The 15,095-nt window shown below is 33.7% G+C and overlaps 1 protein-coding gene across 1 annotated transcript in view; it reads right to left on the reverse strand.

The window, feature by feature from the left end:
- Positions 1–7,916: 7,916 nt before the first annotated feature.
- Positions 7,917–15,095, reverse strand: part of LOC104668948 (neurexin-1-beta) — a 320,192-nt gene continuing 313,013 nt past the window's right edge. Inside the window, exons 4-6 of the mRNA XM_030921397.1 lie at positions 12,303–12,392; positions 10,617–10,936; positions 7,917–7,925 (exon numbers count right to left, since the gene is read on the reverse strand). Of these exons, the coding sequence (XP_030777257.1) occupies positions 7,917–7,925; positions 10,617–10,936; positions 12,303–12,392 (419 nt within the window). The remainder of the gene's footprint in view (positions 7,926–10,616; positions 10,937–12,302; positions 12,393–15,095) is intronic.

The following is a 15,095-nucleotide window of genomic DNA, read 5'->3' on the forward strand; positions in this document are numbered from 1 at the left end:
AATAGGAACACTGCTGGCAGATGAGTCAGTATATCAGAAAGTGGGAAGTTGCATTTTGAGTTTAGGCAATGTGAATAGTTTACTAATAGCATACCAAATACAAATTTCAGACTTGATGCTTTATACATGTGTTTTTTTACTTTTCTGAATCAAATTCCCAAACAATGTAGAATCCAAGACCACACTGACAAAGTTACATAAGATAATTGAGCCATTAAATACACATGGAAAACTCCAGTCACAAAAGAGATTAAGTAATGTCTGAAACTACAGTGAAAATTCTCCCTTTGGACAGTGGAAAACCCTCAGTTCAGAACAGAACAAGTGGGGCACTTAACCTTCCTGTCGTGTCTTATCATCTATCTTGTAATAGGTTGCCATGTAGACCCTGTCTAGAATCATTACCAACTGCTAGCTAATGCTGTGCATGGAAAAGTCAGACTTGGTAATGTCACCAAAGATTTTGAAAGGATATTAATGGGTCCTTTTCATTTCTGAAAAAATAGAGATTAGAACCAGAGAACTTCCCTTCAAGGAGAATTTCTTTTGGAAGAAATTTACATTCCCTTTAGATCCATGAACACAGGTACCTACATCATTTTCTAGCTGTGGACCCACTCTTTCAAAATACACTCAGGGACAGCTGATGCAAAGGTAAGCTTGGATGTGTAGAAAATATAAAAATCAATTTCTCTCAAGTGTGTTCCAGGGCCAAATTTTTACTGCTGAATTTTAAATGCTGGCCGATATTTAAGGAATATCTTATAACAGCTAGCATAGCATGGCAAAATATGTAGAGACTCCTCACTTGGTTCACTCTCCAATATTTTGGGGAATCAATAGTTAAATATATTTGTTACTTGGTCCTGGAATAATGTGGGCCAAATGGAGAACCATTTCTCTTATATGAGATTTGGGTCATCCTGTGTGAATCTGTAGTGTCTAGAATAAGGCCTACCATATGGAAGGAAGAATGAAGAAAAAGGGAGAAAGAAGAGAAGAGAAAAAGACAAAAGCACAGTGGGGATGAGGATACTAAGGAAGCACAAATAGGCACCTGCTATGTGCCAGATGCTATGCCATGAGCTTTGTTTATGCAAGTTTATCTGATACTCTTAAAGAATGTGTCAAGACAAACATGATTTTAAAGTTCTCATTGTTATTGCCTCATACTTTACTCCATGTCACAGTTAAACATTGATGCTCAGAATTGTAACAGTCCTGGAAGATTCTCTATAGCATAGAATTTATTCCATGTAAAGATGAAGATAAAAAAATTTAGCTTCCCCATATGCCTCTGGGATCCTCTATATATCCTGCTGAAGTAGAAAAGTCCTAGAAGGGAGCTAAGGGGGCCGAGGTAGAAGGGAGCTAAGGGGGCCAAGGCTACGAACTCCTCTATTAAATCTACAGATTTGATGGTAATGCCTATTTTAGAAGAAGCTTTCCACAAATGCAACTTAAGAGTTTAAAGACATCAACAAGAGAATGTGGGTAACTCCAGAGTGAGGGTAGTGTCTAGCACATTGCCAACACTTAAGACGTGAAATAGTGTTTCTCCAATATGCTTGTTATTAAAAAGAGTCTAAAATATCTTTTCTACTTGAAATTTGTCTCTAAGATTCAATTGTGTTAGTGATGCTGTTAATAATATACTCTAAATCTGTCACGTACAAAAGCTTTGCTATTGTTGATGTAGGGCACTTAATAATTTATGTATAGATTCACTAGTAATCTAAGGTCTGAGAAATGGTTCTTCAAAAAAATCCTGAATTGCTAGGTATTTTATCCCAAGAAGAGCATAATAATATATCTAGCAAAGTGTGCTACATATATTAGTTGTACAGAAGATATTTGCAAATTTGTATTTTTAAATAAAAATATTGTGGATTTACAGGCAATATACAGCATGGTAAAAAAATACACACATATATATACTGCCTATTTTGTTTTGTTTTGTTAATTATCATTTAGAATGCTTACTGGATCAACCATTGGTTAACACAAGTGCTATTTGTCTGCTTGAGATTTTATATAAAGAGAATAGTGATAACAAGAATACAGTGAAAGTTGTTTGGTAAATGCTGAATAAAGGCAGATAAATTAGCTGAGCCTTCTCTTGAGGTCTCAGCCTAATGGTGTTAATATATTTTTTTATTGCTGGATAACTTTTCAGTGATACCAACAGATAAAAAAAAAAAGCTAATATAGGCTTTAGATGATAAAACATCTAAGTAATTAACATAGATATTTAAAATTAATATTGACTTAGTTTATTGAACAAGCTTAATGTTTACATACATCATGAAGCAGAAAAGCAAGTATTGTTAACACACACATACACTCATATACACACAATTATCTTTTTTGTTTTGAGACGGAGTGTCACTCTCTCACCCAAGTTGGAGGGCAGTAGCATGATCTCAGCTCACTGCAACCTCCCTCTCCCGGGTTAAGCAATTGTACTGCCTCAGCCTCCTGAGTAGCTGGGACTACAGGTGCACGCTACCACACCCAGCTGATTTTTGTATTTTTGCTTCCTCCTTCCCCTCACAGAATATGATTATTACATGTAAGAGATGAATAAATCAACAAATACAACCATAGTATGGACTGAAAATCAGAAGTTCACAAAGTATTATAGAACAAATAATTTGTAGTGCCGATTAAAACTAAAGACAATTAAACTAGGTTAGATTCTTGATAGTTAGACATGAACTAATTATTTTATAGAAAGATATTCCTTTGTCCTACAACTGAGACTAGACATTTCAGAGGAAGTGCCAACTTCACCAGTCCTGAGAAAATTCCCACTGAAATCACTGTCATGTATCAATTAGGTACAAAGGCTTCATTCAATATCTCCAATGTTGATAAAGAATATATCAAAAGATATATCAAGAATCATAAGCCCAATCTAGTCTAACTCACAGCTGGAAGTACTTGAAGTTTTTCATTCTTAAGTTGAAAAATGAGTATATAATGAATTCTTAAGCTCCTTAATCAAAATATGTTATCCAGGATAGATACGGAAATCATATTTGCAGGATTCAGTACCACACCATGAATTAGCTTCTGTGTGTGAACAACTGGGAAACAGACATAAGAAACTTCTTGAGTGCTCAGTCAACAATAATTTAAAGTTGGTGAGGAAGGAGGGGAGGTTGCATAAAACAGAGCAAGTTACAGGAATCCTCAGACAGCTCTTTGTTGTCCAGGACTGTCCCAGCAATGCAGTGTGTGTAGTGCTCATGGCCCTCATGATAATGCTCCCTTTGTGTCATTACCTGCCCTCCACTGCCCCTCACTTCCCATACATATATCCCTTAGGGGAATGGTGTTGCCTTATTCGACAGAGAATTCAGCTTGGTACATGCCACACCAATTGATGTGCTGTTGTAGAAACATGAATTCACAGCTATTCTTCAAGGGCTTGAAAGCCAAGAAAGATGCTTTAATTTACAGTGTGTACCTGAAGAATGCTTCTCAGACATGACTTTCAGATGCATGGTGCTCACCTGTGTCAGGTACTTTTAACATTTCTTTATATTTTAGGATGAACATATGAAATTTCCATTTTTTATAGTCAAAAATTGGTGAAGTGGCCATACTTTCATATGGTTCTTATACTCTCGACTCCTATAATCCTCACAATAAATTTACTAGGTGGGAAACTGAGGTCTAAGTAACTCACAGCTAGTATGTGGTAAACACAATGCTCGGATTTAGGTGGGCATTTTGGCTTCCAGAGTCAATGCCCTTGACCACTATGCATAGTGCCCCAACATCCCACACAAGCTTTCAGACCTTAGACTCCCAGAATGCAGCACCTTATTATCTGACCATGGTAGGTGTCCAGCATGGAACCATATTTACAGGCAACACCTAAATAGATACTATTAGAAGTAGTAATACATGATACAAAACTAAACTTCACTCATGACTCAAACACTTACTGTGTGACCTTGGACAAATGCTTCCCATTTCTGAGGGCTAAACTTTTCAGTCTATCACATAGAATAATTGTATATAGTAGATGCATTAAGGAAGGGAACTATATGATTGTATTTGCATTTTCAAAAGGATAATCTGACAGCTGGGTGGAGATCACAATGGAGGTGGTTAAGACTATGAGAAAGCAGGAAGTGATGAGATTCTGAATAAAGGCAATACATAAGGGCAGAAGATAGATCACCTCAATGTATCCTGAAAAAAAGTGGGCAGCATAGCCTTGGGTAAGTTAGGTTTTCTATGCCTCAATTTTCTCCTTTTTGAAAAGGAATAATAATACCAAGCTGTACTTTTTGAGTTTCCATCTTATCCTCAGATATACATATATATATATTCTGCAGGATGTGATTACACTTCTGATTTAATTAGCAAAATATTTATTAGAAGCCAGAGGACCACAGAGGTCAGGTCCTTCTAAAGGTTAGGAGCAGGTAAAGTATATCTTGGTGTTGCTTTTGTTCTTTTCTCTGGCTTCCAGTTTCCTAAGAAAGCTAATGCTGCCAGTGGCACTATCCATGCAGGGTGCAATCCTGCTGGGTCTGAAGAAACGCCTGAAGATTAATATACCAAAGTTTAATGTAATTGATACCTACATCTCAAATACTTTATGCACATCTATTCAAAAGAGATTTCCATTGCATGGTTCCCTTCCACACACAGGCATCCCCCTCGTCCTTCCTTTGTTTTTTTTTTTTTTTTTTTTTTTTTTCCTGCAGCCTTTGACACCCCACGCTATTTGTTTTCTTGTCTATTGCCCATCTTCTCCAACTAGAACATAAGTTCGGTGCAGAAAAGTCTAATTTTGTTCAATGCTGTATTTCTACAGACTAGAAAGGTAGTAGAAAGGTACCTGAGATATAGTAAGTGCTCATCAAACTTGGTTGAGTGAATGAATGAATGGATAGATGAATATGTTTATCTCAGACTAGCTTTGTGGGAAGATGTGTCAAAACCAAGGCTGCATCTACCAATAGAGCATTTTGTCATCTAGTAAAACTTCCAAACCCCAAAGAAAATGCACCATGCAGAACTTAAAAAAAAAAAAAAAATCCTTTAAAATGCATTACTGTAGCACCTTTTCTTGCCACTAATGAAAGGAGAAAAACACATTCTGAGTAACTGTTGCTTACACACATTTAAAATTACAATACATTACACTCTTCTCACCAGGCACCATTAAGTTCAGGAGAACGTGCCTTTGTATATATTTTAAAATATACATCAAAGTGTTTTTCTTTCAAATATGCACTAAAATTTGCTATAAAAGTGTACATTAATTTAAGTAAATTCAGAAGAATGATTGGACTAGGGAAAAAATTATTCATGTCACCAGTATTTTTAAAATGCACAGTGGTTATCAGGAACATATATAATTATAAGTAATGCTATTATTTTTAATCGCAAAGCTACAACTAAGGTTAATTAATATTTTTAATAAAAATAAATTTTTTTCTTTGAAGTTGCAAAATGTATTTTGTTAGTTCTAAATATTTTTCAAGGAAATGTGTATGAACTCTGCTTATATTTTTCAAACAAATAATATTCATTTTTCCTGAGTACCTCTAAAGCCTCCAAGCAAGCAACACAAGTATCCAATATATTCATATTCTTTTCTTGCATGAACATTAACTGACTTCTTTTTCAGAAAACCCAACTGGGAATCAAATACCACTGACTTTAATAGGATGTCTCATACGTGAAATGAATGTCTCTGACAATCTACCAATAGTATTTCTTGAATTCTCAATAGTTCCTTTCCTTGAGTAGGTTTGCTAACTCCACCCTGATAAAAAATGCCTAACTGAAACCATGGAACTCCTCCAATACATTTAACACATATTTACTGATTCCATCTCACTTTATAATTTAATTTCTTCCCAAGAGTTGCAAACTGTAGTCCCTCCAATCGAAAACCAGAATCTCTCAAAATTTTATCCTCTCTCTTTTCTCAAGACTTTTGAAACAAGATGAAAAGAAAATGAAAAACATTATGGATTCTAAACACCAGGCAAGGATACCAGAAACAAATTTTGCTCCGAATACAAAGAATAGGACATAATATGTATTATTCTTATGCAGTATGATTTTCTTAAAAAGGTAAGTTTTGGATATGCTGTAAAAGCAGGGTACAATATCATTTATAAACCAAATAGGATACTTTTGAGAGTCAAAAATATACTATTAATAATTACACTGAACATCAGGCATGCACAGGTACTATCCAGGCCAACTGGGCTGCATGGCCACATGATGGAAGATAGAGGTGAAATCTGGGTTTTGGTAAATAACCATGAGAAGACCTAATTAGGAGCATCATCACTAGAATCAAAGAAATTTTAGAGCTGAGTACAACTCAAGAATTTCCTAGTTCAATGTACTTATTTTACAGAGGCAGCAAGGTCAAAGTACAATGATGTGACCCAAGTTGTCCAAGTCACAGGACAAGGTAGGTGGTTGTGCTGAAAGTGGAAACCAGGTCTCCTCATTCACCATGCTCTTTCATTATACTATAATCTCTCTATAGTATGTATGTATTCTCTACAGTATGTATGTAGCTTGTAAAATATTCTCGAAGGAAAGAACAAAAAGATCATAAAATGTGCTATAAAGAACATTCCAGAAGCGATGTCACAAGCTTGATCTCAAAAGAAATAGCACAGCTCAATTTTCCTTTCTATGTGGACAGGCAAAGGAAGGAAATGTTGTCCTCTTCATGTTGGCTTACATGTACTCATCTCATATGACACTGCAAGTTTAATTAGAAGAGGGGGAACATTTAGCAGCCAAAAAAAGTGCATGATACTCATGCCGCATGCCAAGAAGCTCTCAGAACCTCCAAGAACTTTATAACACCAGTAGTTTTTGCAAATATTTGCTTTCTGAGATTAGCCTTCTGGAAAGTTTCATAAAATGAGGGGGCCTTATGGAAACATTTAAAAATTAAATATTCCAAGTAAAATGAATTTTATAAATTTTATGTAATCCACATAAAAAGTACTATCAATATTGTTATATTCACATTAAAATGAACCATTTGATCAGAAGTTTTGGTAAATGTTCCTGTTATATCTTGATATAAATCACATCTTTCTAAAGTAAACATTGGGCTGAAAATTGATTGTCATTTAAAGGAAAAGGCCAGGCGCGGTGGCTCAAATCTGTAATCCTAGCACTTTGGGAGGCCAAGACAGGTGGATCACGAGGTCAGGAGATCGAGACCATCCTGGCTAACATGGTGAAACCCTGTTTCTACTTAAAAAAAAATACAAAAAAACTAGCCGGGCGAGGTGGCGGGCGCCTGCAGTCCCAGCTACTCGGGAGGCTGAGGCAGGAGAATGGCGTGAACCCGGGAGGCGGAGCTTGCAGTGAGCTGAGATCCGGACACGGCCACTGCAATCCAGCCTGGGCGACAGAGCGAGACTCAGTCTTAAAAAAACAAAAACAAAAACAAAAACAAACAAACAAACAAAAAAACTTCTTTTTTTTTTTTTTTTTTTTTTTTTTTTACTTTTTAAAGGATATTTACTTGGACTTTATGGAGGATATTTTGATGAACACTCCTATATTCTCTGAGTCTGCGAAAACTGAAATACATTTCTCCCTTATTACCCTTGCAGGATGGCTGAACAAACCTCATCTCATCTATTTGAAACGAATCCAATTTAATTCTGCCTGACCAAAAATCTGTTTCCATAGTTTTAAAACATGCAATCACCCCAAGGTACATGGCCATTGTAGCTTAAGTGGCTCAGTGTTATCACTGAGAAAAATGCACTTTGATTGAGAAAACAGTCCAGTGTGGCTTTTGAAAAATGAAATGACCCTTTCTGATACACAATTTTGTAAGATAGTTGATAAAAGCGGGCAGATATGGCCACTATGGATAACATTTAAAGGAAGATGCTTCATCCAACCTGCAAAAATAGGACAAAGGTTACAGTTTTGAAATTAACATTAGAAATTTATCTCATATTTAAATTTCCTAGTTTAAATATTACTGTATTTAGAGGACAATTGAAAAGTCAACTATGAATTACGGAAAATTTTCAACAAATTATTCTGTTACTCAAATATAAATAAATTGCTTTCTTCCTTAATGTTTTTCCCATACATACATGTGTTGTTACCTGTATTCATATATATATATATATATATATATATATATATATCATGACTTAAGAAATTTTAAAAACTATTAGCCCAACTTTAAAATACCATTGCTACAATTGAATACTTGTAACATATCAATTCAAATTCTTTAATTACTGTCATTGGTTTATTACAAAGCTAACAATTTTGAATATCTATTTTTAAATGAACCTAATAATCTCTTATTTAAGTCAATATCTCCTCAAATGAACCAAGTATTCACTAATTAATTAGATCATTTACATCTATAAACTGCTGCTGTCTTCAAACATGTAATAGCTTATAATAAAAGAGGCTCTTTTCATTGGCAATTAATGAGCAGTTAACTGTTTACCTTTTGCATCAATTAATATGATAAAATGCATAAATCTTTATTTCTGCATTTCTAGGTATTTAGCTTTCAAGTGAAACAGCTATTTTGTACTTAAAAATAATATTTCTTAATATATGTTACTAATTGACAAAACACATAAAACTAATGCTGATAATTTTTTTTCTTCTTTTGGGACACATCTGGTTTATATAGGAGATTTGGCAACTGTAATTTCATTAATGATAAAACAAGACTACTAAGAAAAATAACTGATTATTTCAAATTATATTCATAAAAGCATTCCTAACTCTGAATGTCCTCTTGTGAATTATTTTAGATAAAGCAAAGTCTATCAATTTATTTGAGTTTCATTTTTCCTGTATCAGATTTACTTTAATAACTTGCTTATCAGTAAGTGAACCATAAATCTACAACAATAACAAATCATTAATGAAATATTAGCAAAGAATGTTAAATGGAGCTATTGGGCAAGCATAAATCTTTCTAAAGTCACAAGTCTTTATCCAGGGAACTAAGTGCTATGATGTTATCGGCAACCTTATAAATCCTAACAAGAGAGAAAATCAACAAAAGGATCACACTGCAGGCAAATATTCCTACTAAAATGTATATTCCTTGAGGGCAGGGATTTTTGTTTGCTGTTACCAATATATCTTCATGCCTAGAAAAGTATCTGGGACATGTACAGAGTGATCAATAAATACATATTTGTGAACATCCTATAAGACATCCCATTTTATTTTGTAGCCAAATGCAAATAGGAAAAGAAAAGAGAGAAAAATGAAAATAAGTGCACATGCAGGTGCAATATATCCAACGCTACATTGAATTTGTATTTTTTGCCCATCCCTCTTCTAGGACCTTTTCTCTTCCTGTATTCTGTTCCTCTCACCCTTTTCCATTCAAAGTAAAAATCAGAGTCTGTTTTCTTCATTTTCTGGGAAACATATGTTAATTCATATTTAGGGTGCTGATACAAACAGAATTTGCCTTCTATTATTTTCCTTCCAAATTGGATGCAGGTCTGTTTCAAATGTAAGAAGTAAAAGCAAATTTAAATATAATTATCACTCTTGCTTCTTCAGAATGCACTTTTCTGGAAAAGTAGGGATCGTGTATTTGGAAAAGCTTTAAATGGCACCTACTGAATATACTCACTATCAGTAAAACAGAACAAAATGTAACAATTAATTTTGGACCAAGGATAATACACAATTCTGAAAGAATTAACAACTGGATATGTACAAAGGCTATAAATACCAACAGGAATCTAATGGCATTTGAACAGCATCTAACAGCACTTCAAATAAGGGTATTTTTTTCCTGTGTTCTTCACTAATGGAACAACAATATCCAAGTCAGTGCCTGAAATGTAGAAGGCAATCAATAATTACGTCTTGATTGAATTAACATACTTCAAAGTTGTGCAAATGCCACATTTAAAAATTATATTCTTCAAAACTTTTAGGCACAAGATTGAAATAAGCTAAATAAAGTTAATTCTATGTGAGGGCAAATAATCACATATACAAAATATCTTATCCCATATTTTGGGTTTGCGTGCTTAGATAAACCAATAGAATTTTTTTTTTTTTTTTTTTTTTTTAATAAATAATGAGAGTAGACCCATCATTCACCAAAAAAGCCACATGGCTATCAATTCAAAATTTTAAACTTCAAAATACAATAGAAGTATTGTACTATTGAAATATCTCTTTTAAGATTACATTTGCTTTGATTTTATTTTGAAGTGCTAAGCTTAAACAGACAAGGTTTTCAAATATTTCGTTAACTTGTTCATTTAAACTAAAAAGTGAAATCCTATGTAATCAGCAGACAATCCACTCAGCTTGGGCTAGAGGAGGGTTATGGAATCAAAACTATCATTTAGCATCTAACCAACCAAAACAAAATCTTTTGTAAAAGTCCACAAAACTCTAATGAACAACATATACACATTTCATATTCAAAGGGAATGCATTATGTTAAGCTAGTCTCAAAGGAAGCTGTAGTGCCTGAGATCAGAAAAATGTTCCATTTTAGAAAAAAACACACATGCAGAAAAGCCCACTATCATAAATAATATAGGATGAAAATAAAGGAATAAAATCCACAGGCTCACCTGGCTAATGGGTTCTTTCGTCGGGGGCTTTCCTCTTCTGGCTGTGCTAGTAGCTAGGGTCGTGGTAGTCTCCATAATTGATGTGGACATCTCTGATTGCATGGCAGTGGCTGTCGACTCAGTTGTCATAGAGGAAGGCACTTCACCAACCAGTCTCACATTTCCCACTATGGCGATGTTGGCATCGTTTTCGGCTGCCATATTCAGAACTTTCAAGCCATTGTAGTAAAGCCCAGAGAGCTGGCCCTGGAAGGGCTGGCCCTGCTCTTTCCCGCCAATTATTATGGTTGCTTGGCTATTGAAGATTGTGAGCTGACGCCCTGTAAAAATAATATTACATACATGCAAAAATGTTGATTGTGAACTCTATATCTACAAAGGATGATAAAACAGATCTTTCATGGGGTGAATAATGAGAGCAATAAACTATAAGAGAGGCATTTGACTCATAATTCATTGCTTATAAATGAGGTGTCCATGAAATGCATAATTATTGGCAAATACTTGTAAATTCTCAACTTATTATAAATGTAGTGCTTTTGCTAAAAGACCAATCAAAGATATTTATTACAAATCAGTTTTTAGTGGATCCCTTTCTCCTTTTACATCAAGATCTTATATTGTTGGTGCCTTAAGTCTAAATTGTTAAATTTTAAAAATGTAAGATAACATTTCAAGTATTTGTCATTCTGAAATTACCACTGACAGAAACTAATACATAGCAGCTAAAATCTAATTTAAATTTTATGGTAAAAATTTCATAATTCACATAATGTCCACATATATCTATATGTTATTCTTTAGTGCTGTTTATTTTTTGAAGGCAATCATTCATTGTTATTTGAATTATTCTATTTTTCCGGCAATCACACTGAAAAGAAATGCATGGTTTACACTGAGCATGTCAGAGACAAAAAAATTCCAAAAATATTTTTCTGATTGGCTTTCAGCACATCTATCAAAACAAAACAAAATGAAAAAAAAAATAGCTTCAGATGTAAAAAGCGGCTTCAGGAATGATACACAAACCGATGGAGAAATGATGGCACATTTCCATCAAACAGCAATCCTTAACAACAATCCCATTATCATCAAATTGAGTATCCAGTTTTAGCAGATTGCTCTCTGCTCATAAAAGCATGCACACAACTTTAAGTTCAGTTTTAATTAGGTCTTGTTCCCAAATCCTCTTAGAAGGTTGTAAACGTTAAAGGGACTTCATTATGACCGGCAATTCATATTGCCCGCTATTTAAGATTCCTAGAGTTTAAACAAAGAGTTTTTTTTTTTTTTTTCAGGACCATAATAAAGATATCAGAACTACATATATTTTAGTTAATAATTTAGAGGCTGGAACATGTAATATAATCTATGAATGATTTATCATTTTGGGTTAATGCTTGCTGTGAGTACCCTCATAGATTGAGTTAGTGGATTATATTTAACAGTCCCTTTAACCTTAAGTTAACTGGGTAAGATTATTAAACAGCTGGTACGTCTAAAAATGTATAGAAATTATTATACAAGGTATGCAAATATTACTATCTACATTTTACTGTTTTAAAGTTGTTTTTAATTTAGTTTTACGGAAAATTTATTTTTTATGTTTATTAGTGTTACAATGAAGTACTACTTGGTTATGTTCAAATTATTTTTTTATTTGAAGTTTTAATCAATGTTTTTTACCTTTGTCGAGTAGCCATTCATCAACTACTCGACCAAGTCGATATGGAATTCGCTGTCTAGCAATCGCCAGGCGCTCGTTATCATTGTTTCCTTTAAAGTTTAAAGAGACATTTCATTGGTTAAAATCTGTAAGGTCAAAGGTTAAAAGTTAATACTTAAAGCTTGAGCTATACAGTTGCCACATGATTTTTTGAAATTTGGAATTTTAAAAAGTTCTACCTAGAACATTTCATGTTTCAGACTTGTCATTCATTCATTTATTTTATTTTAGCAAACAAAATTATTCCTATGTTAATTGAAAATTAGAAATCTGCATTTGAGCTAGGTTATTAAACTTATGTTATAGACAGACCCGAACAACCAATTTAAACAGCATATAATAGCTTTACAAAAAATGACCATTGACCTCAGGGTTTTGTCTTTTTGATGTTTCTTATTAACTAGTTAAACATGTTCAGGTGAAACAGGTTTAAGTTTTCAAAATACATTCAACCTCTTATTCCAGATTAATAATTTATGATCACCAAACTTAATACCATCTTTGGCACACTGAAGCATCTAAAATAGGCCTAGCATACTTTATTTCCTAGTCAGAAAATAGAAATTCTTATTCACCTCATTTAAAAAAACAACAAAGTCCAAATAGTTCTTGTGTATTTCATACAAATTGATTTATCAATCACTTGGACATCACAAGAGAATACATCTTACATCATCCAGATATGTTATTACAGGAAAAGGCTTTGACAAAAGTGATTTTATTTGAGTGTCCTTGAGTTTCATTTAAAGCTTAACATGTTGAAGCAAATAACATTTGAAAAAATAATTATATATATGTTTTTATATAGTTAAATAACTGTTTTTTATTGTTATTCTTTAAAAGCATGACGGCTTAAGGAACAAATACAAGCCACAAACAGTGGCCCCTATTCATAGATCTAACCTAAGTGAGAAGCCCTGCTTCTTTGCATAAAAAATGATCTGCTAGAAACACTGTTTAAATTGACCTTGAATATTGCTTGCAAATAGATGAGTGTTTTCTCCATCTGTAAAGCACTTAGGAAGAATCTGAGATGCCATCTCGGTGCTGAATTCTGTATAATGCAAGAAGAGATTTTCTATTCCATTAGAATTAACTAACATGGAAATCTGAGCTAAGACATTTTGGCATTAGCTCAGATGAGGACTCAGAGGTGAAAGAAATGTTGAACAGTAGTACTATCTACATAAAAAGACTGGAGCATTTTGTTAGAGAAGATAAACAAATAAATTTACATTTTATTTCTCTGATTTAGAATAATTTATAAGTGCTTTCTTTTGCTACTCTTATAATACATTATACTTACCACAATAAACCCAGCATAATACTGATTACACGCTCTTGGAGAAACAGAAAAGAACTATCTTTTAGACCTCATCAGTTTGTCATCTGAATGTCTATATGACTGAATGTATTTCACATATTAATATTTTATTTAAAATGCAAATATCAAAGTCAAGGCAAATAGAAAGTTTAATGAAAACATTAATATGTATTTTATATTTATATTACACGTATAAAATATGTAAAATAATATTTTATAATGTGGGAATATAGTTTTGTTAAACTAATAATTTTTTAAAAAGGACACGAATGGTACAAAATTCCAACCCTGTCTTCCATTTTTAAAAGTGTACATAATTTATGTTCTCTTTCGTATGTTTGCATATATGCATATTTGGACATTTTTAAAAATATATAATACTAGTTACTTCAGGACAGTGTGATTATTGATCAATTACGTGTTTTTGGCTTGTATGTGATTTTATATAATAAGCATGTTTGACATGTGTAATTTGAAAAGCAATCACAAAATATTTTTCAAAAATACATACCCTTTGCTCTATAGTCTTCTTTGTCACTCAATACTCATCCCAGCTCACACTAGTATAACACTTCTGACAACATTATGATTAGGTGGTTCCTCATGTTTTTCATGCTAAAGTCTTCCAATCATCAGGAATGACCCACATTCTCTCAGACACCATCCAAATCTAGGTTGCAAATTCCTCTTGCCCAAGTACTACTACAGTCTATTGACAGACCTCTCTGCATCTTCTCTGCAATTAATCACACCCATTTTCCACATCTCAGTCAATATCTAATCATGCCACTTGTCTAGTATAACCCTTCGCATTTCTCTTAGGATAAAATCTCAGACCCTTAGTGAAGTTTATAAGTACTTCCACGATCTGGTCCCTTCCTACCTCTCTGTCCCCTCTCACAGCCATCACTGCCTCACTCTGCTCTTTTTATCCTTATGAGACTTCTTTCAATTCTTCCAAAGTTTTTCTTTCTTCTCTCTGGGCCTTTGCACATGTAGCTTCCTTTATGGGAAATACTTTCCCTTGCTCCCACCTCATCTCCATTTTTCATTAGCTAACCATTACTAATTAATGGAATCTTCTTGGCAGGAACATTTTTCCCCAGAAGGTATTCCCTGGTGTCATCAGGTTAGATTAGGACACTTGACTATGTGTTTTGTAGCTCCTGAAACATGCCCTTTAGAAAGAAGCATTGAGTCTATAATGGCAAACTTGATAGTTTGCCTTCAATCTCTGAATATTCCTCCATGAGGTCAAGTACTATGCTACTATGTGCAGTATTTATTATTTCTTCAGTGCTTACTTGCACAATACCTATCACATACACTCCTATGAAATATCTGTAGAATGAAGTAGTCAAGAAAATATCGTTTTTAGTTCTGGTGGCTTCTGTTGTATTATTAACACATTCTTACAACCCAACAACAT

The sequence above is a fragment of the Rhinopithecus roxellana genome, chromosome 17, assembly GCF_007565055.1.
Source record: "Rhinopithecus roxellana isolate Shanxi Qingling chromosome 17, ASM756505v1, whole genome shotgun sequence".
NCBI lineage: Eukaryota > Metazoa > Chordata > Mammalia > Primates > Cercopithecidae > Rhinopithecus > Rhinopithecus roxellana.